The following is a 14,640-nucleotide window of genomic DNA, read 5'->3' on the forward strand; positions in this document are numbered from 1 at the left end:
GGGCGGTTAATCATCCAGCACACATTGTTACCTTTCCTCTATGGTAAAGCAGTATTTTATTTTCTAATTCGTAAAGTTACATTTCACTTAACACTGGTTTAAAAAAAAAGTGTAAATGAAACACCATTACACTGGTGCTGCCTGCTGTGACATGATGAACTCTGAGAGATGGTGGCAGTTCCATTTGTGAGAAAATAACAGTAATTTAAGCTGCAGCTTCTTCAGTCACTTCTACTGTTCTGTAGTGTTTCCCCTATTTCTTGGACCGCAGCTGGGGCACCGGCTGGATGTGAATGCAAATAAGGCCTATATGACACTGGGACCATCACAGAAGAAACATGTGGGAAACAGAATGGAAATACAAACAATAACAACAACAACAACAACAAGACTGATTTACATGTGGAAACCCAGAGTTTGCTCTGAGCATGCGACTCCTGTCCATGCAACATTTTACAGGAGATTCATTTACAGCCCAAAGGAACATGGGTCCAGCTTCCTGTTTGGAGGAGTGTGCACATGCATGTAATTTCACCTGTGCCTGCTGTCATGAGGGGGATGTGTGAGTGTGAATTAAATATGAGGGTGTTTTTTTAATGAATGTGTTTCTGCAACAGATCCTAAAATGAATGATATTTTAAAAGAAGAAGAAGAAAAAGTATCCCAGATTACATCCAAACAAAACAAATCAATCACTTTCCGCCTGTAGAAAGCTTCAGACACTCCTGAAATAACACGACATTTTTCTCAGGGCGTGTAATTATGCGGAATTCTTTCTTCTTCCCAGTCTGGGCTGGAGCTCAGAAATGCTTTCAAATCAGAATCTTAACGAGCTGCGTGCTGTCGTGAGAGAAGCTGTTCTGTGATTGTTTGCAGGAGTAATCTCATCTCATTGCAGTGAAGTGTATTGTGTTCACGCCGCTGATGGCAGGTGTGCGTATAATCCATCAGGTGTCCAGGCAAAACCGGCGCTGTGGAGAGCGTCGTGCGCTCTCTCGTGGATGTTCCCGGACATGGTGCTCACTTTCGTCAGGGAAAGCGAAGCTTTCGGAACACATATGGGGGTGCTGGATGCGCTGTCTGTTCGCCTACTGGCACCTGTTGCAGGCGTTTTATTATTATTTTTCAGCGCTTAACTCTCGAGGAATTAAAAGCTTTGGGATCATGTCGGAGGAACAAAGTGATTCTAACTCCAGTGGGTATTACTATTTTGACAATGCCTCAAGAGTCCAGAGCAGCTTCTTGTTTTCCGGACCCATGTTTGTGATTTTGATGGTGATGATGGTGACTTTGGTTGTTGTGATAGTTTTGGGCAACGCGCTGGTTATTCTGGCATTTAAAGTGGACAAGAGTTTGAGGAGACAATGCAATTATTACTTCCTGAATTTGGCAATATCAGATTTCCTTGTGGGTAAGTTGAGGCTGGAATATTGAAGTTACATTTCTCTTAAGTCTACAGCATGTACCATGTTATATATTAGTCTTCGTGTGCTGAATATAGCTACACTAATAATTAAATTGCATGTTATTATTTTGAAGATGAATTAATTTTTGCACAGAAACAATTATTCTTTTATAATAACTTATGGCAAGACTGGCCTTTATCCTGCCTATATTTAGCATTTATAAGCACTATAATAAATTATCATATTATTTATGTCTAATGGTATTTAATTCATTAAGTTCTCCCTTAAAGACATATTCATGTGTTTTACTACTATCTGCTGTACATTGGCCTCAGTATGTGATTACAACGTCTCTCTAGGTGCGTTCTGCATCCCTGTCTACATCCCCTACATCCTCACAGGCAGGTGGACGCTGGGCCGGGGTCTGTGCAAGCTGTGGCTGGTCATGGACTACCTGCTCTGCTCTGCGTCTGTCTTCAACATCGTTCTTATCAGCTACGACCGTTTCCTGTCAGTCACCAGAGCAGTGAGTGGAACACACTGTCACTCCATGCACATTGATGTGAGGAAAGAGAACAAACTAAAGCAGATTAGGTGATGCTCAGGTTTTAAAAAATGTAATGAAAAGTTCTTGTGTAAATTTGCCAAGGTTCACTTCTTGTGGTCTATGACTTCATTTCTGATGAGTCTCCTAGGTTATTGGTGAGGGCAGAGCCACCACATTCTCCCAAATATGCCCATCTGCAGAGGTTAATCATTCCTGACCCATTCAGGCCCAGTGCCACCCCTAATTATAGTTTTCCCCAGGACAAAGCTAAAAAAAAAGTCACATTTTGACTTTGGCTCCACAAAATATGCAGAAAACAACACATGGCTGTCAAAAATGCACAATATATGACAACTCCAGATACTTTAATTCCAACCACTAATATGTTATATTTGCTGTTTCCTGAGTGGCATTAGCCTCATTTGGTCCTTTGTCAGTGTATCACTCAGCTGACTGTATCCTATACACATACGTGTTAACTCAGAGGTGGGATGAGGCTTGGCATGGTGGACAAAGAGAGTGCTCTGTTTCCTTTCAGGAGCAAACACTTAACATCAGAGCAATGAATACAAATAACACCAGAGAGAGAGAGAGAGCCTCTTCTTTAATTAGCAAGCTTTGATCATAGAGATCCTCCACCGTGCTGCGGTCCTTCCAACCAGAGAGAGAGAGAGAGAGAGAGAGATCAATCGTATCAGAAACAGGCCACCGGCAGCCGAACAGCTTTTTCCTAAAAGCATGTCTCTCTGAACGTTGAAAGACAAAAGGTCGTCAACAGTCACAGCCATAGTTTGTCTTTGAAAAGAAAGGATGGGGTCAGATTACATGCATATATTTAACAGATGAAATGTCAGCACATTGAGCAGAAGCACAGACAGAACACATTAAACTGAATGAACCAGTTTGGATTAAACAAAAAAATGACAATGTAAAGGGAGGGCTAAATGACTCCATACCAAAATTAATTTATTCAAACATGAGTGGATGTTTCATCTTGTTTGATGAAGAAGAGCAGTTAATTAGAAAGAACTACAGTGACATATATTCAGAGCAGCTGGAGAGGTTGTAAAATATTCCGCTCAGCGAACAAAGATGTGGACAGGGACATAGGATGTGACAGTAATGGAGACAAGTGGTCATGAGAGGTACTTCATTGACTTAACACTCATTCACACACCTCTGCACTGCCTGGTAGTGGAGTGTTGGACACATTATGTGTCCTCCATCAAAATGCAGTGTTATGTTACAATAATTATTAGGACGGTGTGTTTCAATGTAATGGCTTGGTGATGTATGTATTAGCTGTGAAATTGATTTTTAACTCTTAGATGTGAGCAGCAACCTCTGAAGTTCAAAAATACCTGAATAACTCAAGCACCGATGTTGTTACTGTAAATAAGTGTGTATATTTCAGGGAATGCAGCTGTTTAGTAACAACACGCTGGCTGCATTATATTCTTTCTGATTTTCTGCTTCTATTTACTGCAGGTGAGTTATCGTGCCAGACAGAGCATGACTCATCAAGCCATAATCAAGATGATTGCAGTCTGGGTGCTAGCCTTTGTCCTATATGGCCCTGCTATCATATTCTGGGAGCTGGCAGTGGGCAGGAGTCGTGTGCCCAAAGATGAGTGCTTCGCAGAGTTCTATTACTCTTGGTACTTCCTGCTGAGTGCGTCTATGCTGGAGTTTTTCTCCCCTTTTATCTCTGTGGCTTTCTTCAACCTCAGCATTTACCTCAGTATACGCAGGAGGCTCCACAGCAGGGAAGCGCAGCTCCACCTTCAAGCAAGTGAGGCCGCCTCTGCCCAGGGGGAAAGTATCCCCCTGTCCCACAACTGGGGGTCTGGGCTAAAACTGGCAGTAAGAGGCTCTACCCACTCCCATCCCTCCTCTCCTAGTTTGGGTAAACTAGATCCCTCAACCAGCAGGGCCGCCCAGCCCAGCCGTCTGTCCAGGGATAAGAAAATTGCTAAGTCTCTGGCTATAATAGTATGTGTGTTTGCCATCTGCTGGGCACCGTACACCCTACTGATGATCATCCGTGCTGCCTGCAGAGGGCGGTGCATCCAGCATCACTGGTACGAGGTCACCTTCTGGCTCCTGTGGCTCAACTCTGCTATTAACCCCTTCCTGTATCCGCTGTGCCACAGTAGCTTCCGGAGGGCCTTTAGCAAGATTCTCTGCCCAAAGCGGCACACGACTCCATCGTCATCCGTCCTACGTGCTGCCCAGTGATGAACACATGCCTGTGGATGCATGGGGAGACGAACAATGTGCCAAAACTATGGATGGAAGTATTAAAAATATCACCCATAGGCACGGGAAACTAATCTGTGCAGCACAGTTTGTCATAAAGACCATAGCTAATAGATGCTAGTTGTGATTTTTAGTGTCCACAGCATAATGTAACATAATGTATTCAGTATAGGCATGAAAATACCACACAAACATGAAAATGTGCAGATAAACATGAAAAAGCAGATAATAATGAGATTGATCAGTTATATATATTGATATAATAGTATTTTCCTCACATTTTGGTGCCATGCTGTCGTGTCTTTCTTTGCATCTTGAATTTCTCCCTGTGCTCATGGAAAGTGTTGCCCACACTGTGGCGTCCTTACTTCAGATGAGGTAAAGCAGATCGCTGTCACCCTCTGCTGTTGGAAAGTGTACTACTGTGACAGTGACTATTCTAAGCACAGAGATGAAAACACAAAGTGCCATTACATTTAAACATACAGAATGTAAAAGAAGTCCTTTTTTATGTCTCTGTTTGGAGCATTATGTTATACTGTGTTAGTAATGGATTATATCCATACACATTCTGACTTCTTTTTATTCATATTCCATTAAAATAATTATGGAAAAAGGGCGCAAACAAAGAGAAACACTGGGTATTAATTTATGTTGGCATGAAGCATACAAACTCAAACAAATGGTTAAACAAACATTTTATTTATTGCAAATAGTGTTTGTGGCTTTGCAATATTTAAAATTTGCCTTGTTTACAAAAATAATGCCAAAACACCATTTCACTGTGACAAACATGTATGTATACTTATCCGCCACTAGATGTCACCATTAACCTTCACAGTTCCCTGAAGGTGCAGTGCTTCACACAGCGAAGTCAGCCTTTCAGATATTTTATATTTACTGTTTTTTTATGTTTAGACTCAACCCCAAATAATTCTATTGGTCTTCAATATGTCATGGTGCTCTTTTTACATTTGTTGTCACCTCACTGAACATTGCCGTCAAATTTCAACATTTGAGTGGAAACAGTGCGTCCTGTGCTTTAGAAAATGGTAAATAATGTGTTTTTTTAGTGCTGTATTGATATTGAATGCTATACATTTGTGCAGCTAGAATTATATTATAATTATTATTATAAGTAGATGTGAAGGAAAAGACTGTTTTAAGTGAACTAAGCTTTCAAACTCAAACACTGTAACTAGCCGATCATTGTTATGCGCAACAATGAAATGAATGAAATAAAAGTACCTCTGTGCTGCAGTATAAATGACGACAGCGTGGCTTGTAGTCGTTGTCTATACTGAACGGCTAATTGGGTCAGTGCCAAGCCCTGAGTGGCTTTTGTTTGATGTGCAGATGAAATGCTGAGAATGCAATACCATTTCTGTATTGTTCCCCAGTCTAGTCCAGATTTGATTTGATAGATTAAATGAGTTCTTTCCAGATGCAGACTTGTTAGACCTGTAATTACGCCATCATGTTGGATAGTGAGGTTACATTTGCAGGTGCCTGGGTCCCACAGGGGACTTACATTGCTCAAATTGTTGCTGTTGCCTGTGTGCACATCTGGGCTCTTGGTCAGGTGCTGGGAATAAGGGCACAGCTGCAGGGAGCGGGCCTCTGCTCCCCCCTTCGCCCCCTCCCCCCTTCCTCTCTGCCCGTGGCGTGGCGAGGGGGACAGAAGCACACTTCTGACCAGAGGGATGTAGACACATTTCCCTCGGGATGACAGAACTGCATTTATCAGCAGAAAGGCAGGACCGGTTTTGCAGCCTGTGTATCTAAATGCGACAGCAGGAGTCGCTTCTCTGTGGAAACGCTTGCACCGTGTGCAGTTATATTTGGGTGGGAGCGCTGCTATTGATTTTGTTGATAGATTGAAATGCCATGGCATGTGTGCCAAACTGATTGGCTACTGACTGAGGCTGTGTTGGGGATCATGCCAGCTTAAATTGGTCTAGGAAAGGCAGCACCATGGGAAATACAGATGAGAGATAATAATTATGAAAACGTAGAAATGTGTTTGTGCCTCTTAATCCCACTCTCTCTCTCTCTCTCTCTCTCTCTCTCTCTGTGTGTGTGTGTGAGGCTGTCTGTAACCCCAAGCAATGTATCTAAAAGTTGTGACCCCAAATGGAGCACACCTGTGCCCCTTAAGTTTATAGAGCCCCATTAGCAGACTCAGTGAGTGATCAGAGGAGGGAGGGAACCTTTATAACTTCCCCACGAGGATCTCTGAACAACAACACTTAGAGGTTCTTCTTTAGCTCTCTGCTGGAGTGATTTAATGCTGAAATCTCTTATCTTCAGATTCTATAATAGCTTATGAAAGGTGGCAGCTGTGGCATGAATCTACTAACTGACTGATGCAGCGGCCAGTGTTCTCCTTTTGGAGCAGCGAACAAGATCAAACCACTTCGCTGTACGGTTAGAGGCCAAACAGTGACCTCTTACATCACTTAGTGCACATATTTCCTCCTGTCATACAGTCAGCTCACTAAATGTAAACCAGAGTTAATATTTCATGAGTGACTTACTCAATAAAGGGAAAAAAAGACTATTTCTGTTGATTTCTTCTCTTTTCTTCCGTTTTCCGTCTGCTTTTTTTTTCCTGCTGTGTACTTCCTGACTAGAGATTAAATAATTCCATTGGAATCCTCTTAGGATGGGTTCCCAGCACTTGGCAATTAAACAATTACATTTAATCAGCATGGGGCGACGCTTCAAGTCACCCTCATTTCAGACGTTGATTAAAAGCAATTCTGCAGTGGTTATTGCTGTCGACTTTGGAAACAGTGGTTCGCTTAGGGTTGCTGCGTATGTGGGGTCAGGTTGGATAGCAATATGGCAGGTTCAGTGGTGGTTGGGAGCCGTGTCTGCCTCTGGTGTGTGGAACTGTAATGACAGAACTCTTGGCAGACCTTGTATTGTCCCTTTATTCAGAGCTAGTTAGATTACTTAGAGACATTTTGACCCTACAGCAAAGAAGACAGGATGAACAATGGGATGGAGAAGGGCATTGTGGGAGTATAGATCCTGTCTGTGTGTGTGTGTGTTTTACACTGGCTTGTGTCTTCTTACATTTGTATTTAAGCGCATTTGGTTTGAATAGAACGCACATTGACATGTACAGTTTCATCATGCCATGCAATAACATCTCCCTCTGTGATGGCAAACAAGCTGAGAGAGGAGGGGGGATGTGTGAATGTGTGTGTGTGTGTGTGTGTGTGTAAGAGTGCTACGTGGCAAAGCACTGGAGCTGACTATAGACTACACTGTGCAACACAGCTGAGTTGTGATGGATACCCGACCCCCTCATGTGAAACCCAGGTGCCCCTGTTTCATAAAGCCCCCCACTGGCTCTCCAGCCCTCTTAATTAGCAGCTTCCGTCAGCTGGCACCCAGGCCTTCAAGCACCAGTCACTGGCCTCTGCTGCTGAAGGAATCTAGTTCACTCCACGTCTTCTCTAACATGAGGCAGACTGTATAAACCACCAGATAGAATACATGCTAGAAATAAGTTTTAAAAAATGAAGCGTTACGGGCAGAGAACGGGCCCTGAAAATCTGTCTCATGCAGCTGCATATGTACACTGTAACGAGGCATTTTTATAGGATGAAGTCAAATATAGATAAAAGGTTTCACCAGGACGGGAATGTAGGCTTGTTCCTGGTGCAGTATCACAGCAGCGCTGTAACAATAGTCTCTTCTAATGACATTCCCCTAGTAACTTCTTGCCTCTACAAATCTCAGGGGAGCGGAGCTACAAAAAGTGATAATTACATGAAATATACATAGAGAATAAAGGGAGCATGTTTACATAACCAGGCCCATAAATATCTGACTGAGAAGACATTGTTCTCCAACTCCTTTTAAGCTGATCTCCCAGGGATGCCATTTTAATGACATGATGGTTTAAAGAGATGCTGCTCCATCTCGTTCCATATTTAATTAACTTTTGCTTTTCTGACGCAGAGGAAAAAAAAAACAGAATAAAGAACGCGTGATAGAGACAAACACACACGATAGCGAGGAGACAATAACAAATAGCTGGGAGAACAGAGAAGGGAGGCAGGGGGAACATGAGCAGAGACCTTGTCATGCTTTTGTGAGCTGTTTACAATACAAAGAGATGCAAAAAGGGGGAGTGAGGGGGGGGAGTGGTGGATCAGCGATAAAGACTGACATGGTGAAGAAAAGGTGATGATGGTGATAAAGGAAAAAGTAAGAAAGTAGAGGGATAAAAATTAAGAGGAAGAGACAGGAACAAATGACCTTAGTTTACTGGATACTTTCAAATAGCTTTACATTATGTTTGATTTAAAGCTGTGATTGTGACCGTGGCAGTCACACAATGGTGCTCGATTCTGCCTTTTATTTTCCAAAGCAATTTAAACCAGTGGTTAAAAAAAAACAAATAAAAATACAGTAAGTCTAGTTTATTGTAATGAATCCACCTAAAAGTATGAAATGATCAGTTCAGTGGGTATACTAGCAATTTGACCAGTGTATACTTTAAAAAGTTAAAAAGTGAATAACCGTCTGTTGAATACAATATGTTTAAATAAGCAGGCAATTTAAATAAAATACAGTTCATGCTCATATTTTATATTTTATTAGACAAACTGTGTCACGTGTCGACATGTCTGTTTTAGTCAAACAAGCAAAAAAGATATACACTACTGTTCAAACGTTTGGGGTCACCAGGCCAGTTCTGTAGCAGCTCTGAGCAGCATAACAGTTCAGCTGTGCTATTAGCTAACACAATGTCCCATTAGAACACTGGAGTGATGGTTGCTGGAAAAGGGCCTTTGTATATATTCCATTAAAAATCAGTCCTTTCTAAAATAGTCATTTACCACATTAACAATGTCTAGACTTTATTTTTTTTGTGACCCCAAACTTTTGAACCGTAGTGTAAGCAAAGTTTATATCACATAAAGTACCCCCCCTCACTTTCTTCCCACTTCGGCCTCCTCCACAGTTTATTCAGTCATGCTAAACGTCGAGACATTTAAAGTAGATGTCGCAGATACCTGTGTTGGTATTTCTGCATCCGGAGCACTGCTGGACCACTTAAACTAACTCACATCATTTAACCAATGAATTCATGTTCTGGCACTTAGATACACAACTCAGCCCACATTCTGGAGTGTCCTCTCTCTCTCTCTCTCTCTCTCTCTCTCTCTCTCTCTGTGTCAGGCAGTGTGTTTTCCACTTTTCTGTCAACTATATACAGTGTACGCTGCATTATTGATAGTTTCTTTCCCTTTTCTCTCCTCTTGTTAGTCTCTTCCCCCCTCTGTCCTCATCTCATCACGCCAGCCACATCGGTTGTACAGAGAGCCTGGAGAGTTGCAGTGAATTTGACCCCACCTGGTCTATATTTTATTGCTTGGTGTTTAATACATTTTTGAAAATCCTCCCCCATCCAGTCCCAAAAAAAATGTGCCTTGTCTATTTCAGGTGTCTGTCTTGGTGAAGGAGATGACTGGAGGGGGATACTCACCTTCAGTTCTCCCAGTACAGTAGACAGGGGGATCATTAGAGCACGCTTCAGAGGGAGAAACACTGTGAATGTGTTTGTTTGTCCATGTGTGTATTAGCTCAGTGATAGACTGGAAACCTGTCCACCTCACACTGGGATGGATGACTGAAGTCCACTGGGGCCTGAAGAGAATTTAGTAAAAGGATGTCAGGATGAGAGACTTTAATCACTATTTTGTTTTAATGATGAACTTTTAAAAAGCACTTTCTCAATCTACAACCACTGACGATGATGTTATAAGTAGAATAATATCACGTACAGTAAGTCGGTGACATAGCAGCTGGTCAGAAAGGAAGAAGATGCAGTTACTCACTAGCTACCAAGTGTGTGTGTGTGGCCACTACTACCAGGAAGTCAGACAATCTTTTTGACTTTAATGGTCATGTGCTGTGTCGTGTGCCCTCCTGTGGTCATGTGAATATATATTGTACATACTCTTCATACTTTCCTAGCTGAAACAATGATGAAGAAGCTTCTTAAAAATGGGAACAGCTCACATCCTGTGTATGATGTGTGTCTAAAAAACTTGAGAACTTGAGAACTTGAGTAACGTTCTATCTTTCATCCACTTCCATCAGCAACCACTTGTGTTTGACATCATGACAACCTTATTATCAAATGCAGGATAAAGGCAAATATAACCAGACCTGAGAGTGATATTCACACCTCCAGCTCCTTCAATTATTACCTGATAACTGTCTTTTCCTTACGTACATCTGCCTCTGAGAAAGCCCCCTCAAAGTGACTTCACTGAAAGGAAGACAGTGTGTAATGGCTTTCACAGTTGTTTTTGTTCTTGTTACTGTGGTTACGTTTTAAAGACACAGAAACAGGGTGTACACAAAATTACTCAGGGAATACCCAAAAGACAATAGCAAAGGCCCCGGAGCTCCGTCCAAGAACACCCTGGCAGGGCTGCGCTCTGAGGTTCAGGCGTCCATTTTGCTGACACAGTTCTGAAGTGAAAAGATGGCTCTCTGGATGTGAAGTGCCGGTGTGAGAGATTGGGTTACCTCAGACACTCCCAGCGGATCTCCCGGCCAAATGGAGCTGGATCTCACGCTTGGGCGCACATATTGAATGCCATAAGAGGTCTCAGAGGTCTCCTTCAGTGGGAGGAATGCACAGCCTAACAATGTGGGGTTTTCACCAAACTAAATTTTGCACCAAAGAAGAGCAATAGCAAGGACACTGGAACACAAGGGACGGGCGCTGAATGCATACTTAGATGTGTGCAAGTTGTTCATATGGGATAAAATGCCACTTTTTTTTTTGTTTTTTGCAACAACGGCTACTGCACAGGCTCCGTAAGATCTCATCATTCTTTAATAAAGAAACACAGCCTGCAACTGTTCCTCGAGGGGACTATGGGTATATGGCTGTCAAATAAAAAAACAAAATGCCATTTTGCACACATTCTGGACTAGAGCGATGCCATTTCAGCTACTCCCAAACATCTGGCATGGCTGCCCAGTTTCACTGAGGACTGTCCGGGCCCTTAGCAGCATTGAGTGCCACTTGCATTGAGGTTATGTTCGGCACCACGACACCATGGAGGATCAGCCGGGCTAAGTTATCTCTGAACAAGCCATCCATTCTGCTGCTTTCTGATGGAAGAATACTTGGGGGTTGTGTAATTATATTGCTTTAAATGAACCCTTGAGAACCCCCCCGCCACAGCGCCCACAAAGTCTCACACTTGGGCGGATGTCAGAAACACAACGCTTGCATATGCACTCATGTGTGTAGCTGCATGCGTGTGTGTGTGTGTATGTGTGTTTTGTGCTGCTTAGGCTGGCGCTAAAAAGGGAGGCCGTGGTGGTTCTGATACGCCTCACAAGTGAATTTAATTAAATCATAAATATGAGCTGGAGGCCGCCACCCAATTTAATGTAATGGATGATGTGGGCCAGTCCATCTCTGGCAAAGCAAAGTTCTGGACCTGTTCAAATGCCCTTGAAGCTTATTAAAAGTGGCTGGCACAGGGAGATGCTAGCAAACTTGTTTAATGGATGCCCAGCTTGCACTTGGTATGACAGTTAATGCTGGGCTGTACCATCTCTGATTTGGATAAGGGGTTGTGTTCTTCATTGTAGAAGTCCATTCCTCATCTGATCCTCATTACAGTAATGTAATAAAAGCTAATAGATGACAGACAACACACATATTTGGTGTTACGCTTGAATGGAAAACATTCAGAAAGACAAAGCTGGATTACATAGTACATACGTACTGTAATGCTGAGTGTGATCATTTAATCATTGTACAAATGACCTTTAATTCAATACCACTACCAGGAGGAGTGAGTAACTTTGATGATCTAACAACCCCACTTATTGGGTCTGAGCCTCTCCAAAATGGAAGGTGTTGTAGGCAGGTACCTCTGGGTTCTGCATAAGGTATAAGGGAGGTGGTCCTCGCCCCTGTCACTACCACCATTGCTCTAAATCAACAGTTAGGTTTGGCTCTATATAAAAAATATATCATTTAAAATGACAAGTGTTCATGCAGGTGGTGCCCTCATGTGTTTGCTCCTGTGGTTTCTACAACCTGCTGGCTGGACTCATCTAAGAAAATCAGAATCAGGATGTGCAGGTAAAGCAAAGTCTGCACACATACCTCTTCATAAAGGCTGGTTATGATGTCAGACCACACATGGCCTTGCAGCTTGAAGCTTCTGTCCTACATAGTACCTGCAATGAACACATGAGCTGTTTGATCCCATTTCCTTTCACATCATGTACAGTCAGGTGTATGTGTGCAGAGGCCGTGTGATGCATTCCTAGATGAAAGTGGGCTCTTTAAACAGGATGATGGTGATGTTCAGGAACAGTTTATTAATGAACGCGTGGATAGGCTGAAGGTAGGGATGTGGCCTCACAGCTTCTATCACAGGACACCTTGTTGAGTCCATGCCTTGATGAGCTGGTGCAGCATAAAAGGAACCTATACATAATGTTTGGCATGTTTAGGGCACATCTGTGTATGAGAGTACTGATGTAGGCTTCTTCTCTTATTGGTTTTATTACACAGATCAGTGCAGTGAACTGAAATGCAGCATCTGTGAAGTACTGTACAGTGCTGTTACTCACAGAGCTGCAGTGCTCAGCCCTTTCAAAACAAAACATAAAGCTTCAACAAATGTTATGCTGCTCGCATGTCACCACTGATGAATCATTTGGTGAGACAGACAGATGTTGTTGCATGGGTTTTGTCCCATTCGGCAAAGGCAAAGGAATCTTTTTTCCTAGATCCCCCGGAGTGCTGGAGGCTCCCTAAATAGACCTAGCGCAAGGGTGTGTAGAATGGGACCGCACAGGGTGATGGGTAATGGAGTCATTAATAACACAGACCTCCCTTAAGATGCTCAGATGTTCGTTAGCGAGAGCCACGAGGGAGTGAGGAAAAATAGGATGCAATTTAATACAATGGAAAAAAAAGCAGTGTAAGCTTTTGATGATGATTGTGTTTATGCTGTCATAGGTCTTGTCTGATGGGTTAATTGTGTCCCCCCCCCCCATTTACACACACACACACACATTAACATACAGATACACATGAGGCCTTAAGATGGAGGGACGTCGAAGCCATTTCCTCATACAGTTTTTAATATTTCCATCACATGTGCAACACAAAAAACGAGGTCTGCCAAATACAGAACTCCATATTTGTACAATACATTTTAATAACATCAGAGAATAACTGTCCTTTTTGCCGCAGGAGATGGTGATTTCCTGTAAACTGTGTACGAACAATTCTCAATCAAAATGTCAAAACATTAAAGTTTCATACAAAAGTGCATCTCAGGTTCAATGAATGCAAAACATTTACATAACAGAATGTTGTTGTTTTTTTTTTAATATGATGCCACAGTGGCTTCCAGCTTGAGCTTAGAGAGCAACGGGACACTGCAAAGGAACAAGAGGAGAACTCGGGCACTCTCCAGGAGAGCCAGGGATGGAGTTTTGTAACTACGGTCTATCCCCGAGACAGACTGAACCTGTCTTCAGTCCTCATGACCCCTAAAATTCAAATGAATTTACTCCCCCATTGTGAAAAAATATGTAGAGATAACAAAACATAAAAAAATCCAGTAATCTCCAGGCCTCAACGAGCGGTAAACATTAATAACAGAAATGTACAGGTTGAATCAGTGGGCTGGAGATTTCCCCATGCTCTGAGAGCCACATGGGAGCTTCACGCCTCTGTTCACGAGCCAACCAGAGGAACTAGCCTTTCCCAAATCTGTGTCACTGCGTTTGCATATATCAGCATCCTGTCCCCTGTCCTGCTTTTCTCTTCTCTCGTGTTGTTTTTATTTTTTCCTTTTTTTTTCTCTCCCCCACCTCTCATCTGAACTCCAGTGCAGGCAGTGCAGATTAGTCGCACCGCCGTTCACAGCTGGTCCTCTGGCTGCCATATTAGGACGGACACACATACAAGTTATCAGCTGGTGAATCGAGCTTTTCTACCCCCGTAATGATGGACCGTGTCAGGGATACGGAGTGACGTACTGCACGGTAGGAGTGGTGCTGATGAAAACGGTCCTCCTGACGACACTTTGTCAGTTCCTATAGTTTCCTATGCTCTTAGTGACACCCTGTTTCTCCTTCTCAGTCCCATCTGGTCTGGCTAACACATCATTGATATTTTCTTTCTTTCTTTTTTTTTTGGACAAACATTTTGAACTGTACATTGGCAAATACTGTATAAGATTGCAATATAGCTGTAGTTAAGCAACACATGAAGAAGTCTATGTACAAACAAGTTGGCTTTTTCTTTATTTTTGAAACAATGGTTAGTAAAGAACTGAGAGGTTTCTCTCCCCTCCCTCCCTCCCTCCCTCCCTGCCTCCCTTCCTCCCTCCCTCCATTCCCATT

The 14,640-nt window shown here is 42.7% G+C and overlaps 1 protein-coding gene across 1 annotated transcript; it reads left to right on the forward strand.

The window, feature by feature from the left end:
• Positions 1–1,164: 1,164 nt before the first annotated feature.
• Positions 1,165–4,191, forward strand: LOC114450083 (histamine H3 receptor-like). Its single transcript, XM_028427990.1, has 3 exons — positions 1,165–1,411; positions 1,766–1,932; positions 3,442–4,191. The coding sequence occupies exons 1-3, from the start codon at positions 1,165–1,167 to the stop codon at positions 4,189–4,191; spliced, it is 1,164 nt and encodes a 387-aa protein (XP_028283791.1).
• The last annotated feature ends 10,449 nt before the right edge of the window (positions 4,192–14,640 follow it).

The sequence above is a fragment of the Parambassis ranga genome, chromosome 17 (assembly GCF_900634625.1).
Source record: "Parambassis ranga chromosome 17, fParRan2.1, whole genome shotgun sequence".
NCBI lineage: Eukaryota > Metazoa > Chordata > Actinopteri > Ambassidae > Parambassis > Parambassis ranga.

Coding starts and splice junctions, on each gene's coding strand:
- LOC114450083 (XM_028427990.1), top strand. CDS start 1,165: ATGTCGGAGGAACAAAGTGATTCTAACTCCAGTGGGTATTACTATTTT. Junction 1,412..1,765: donor AATATCAGATTTCCTTGTGG/GTAAGTTGAGGC, acceptor ACGTCTCTCTAG/GTGCGTTCTGCATCCCTGTC. Junction 1,933..3,441: donor TCCTGTCAGTCACCAGAGCA/GTGAGTGGAACA, acceptor TATTTACTGCAG/GTGAGTTATCGTGCCAGACA.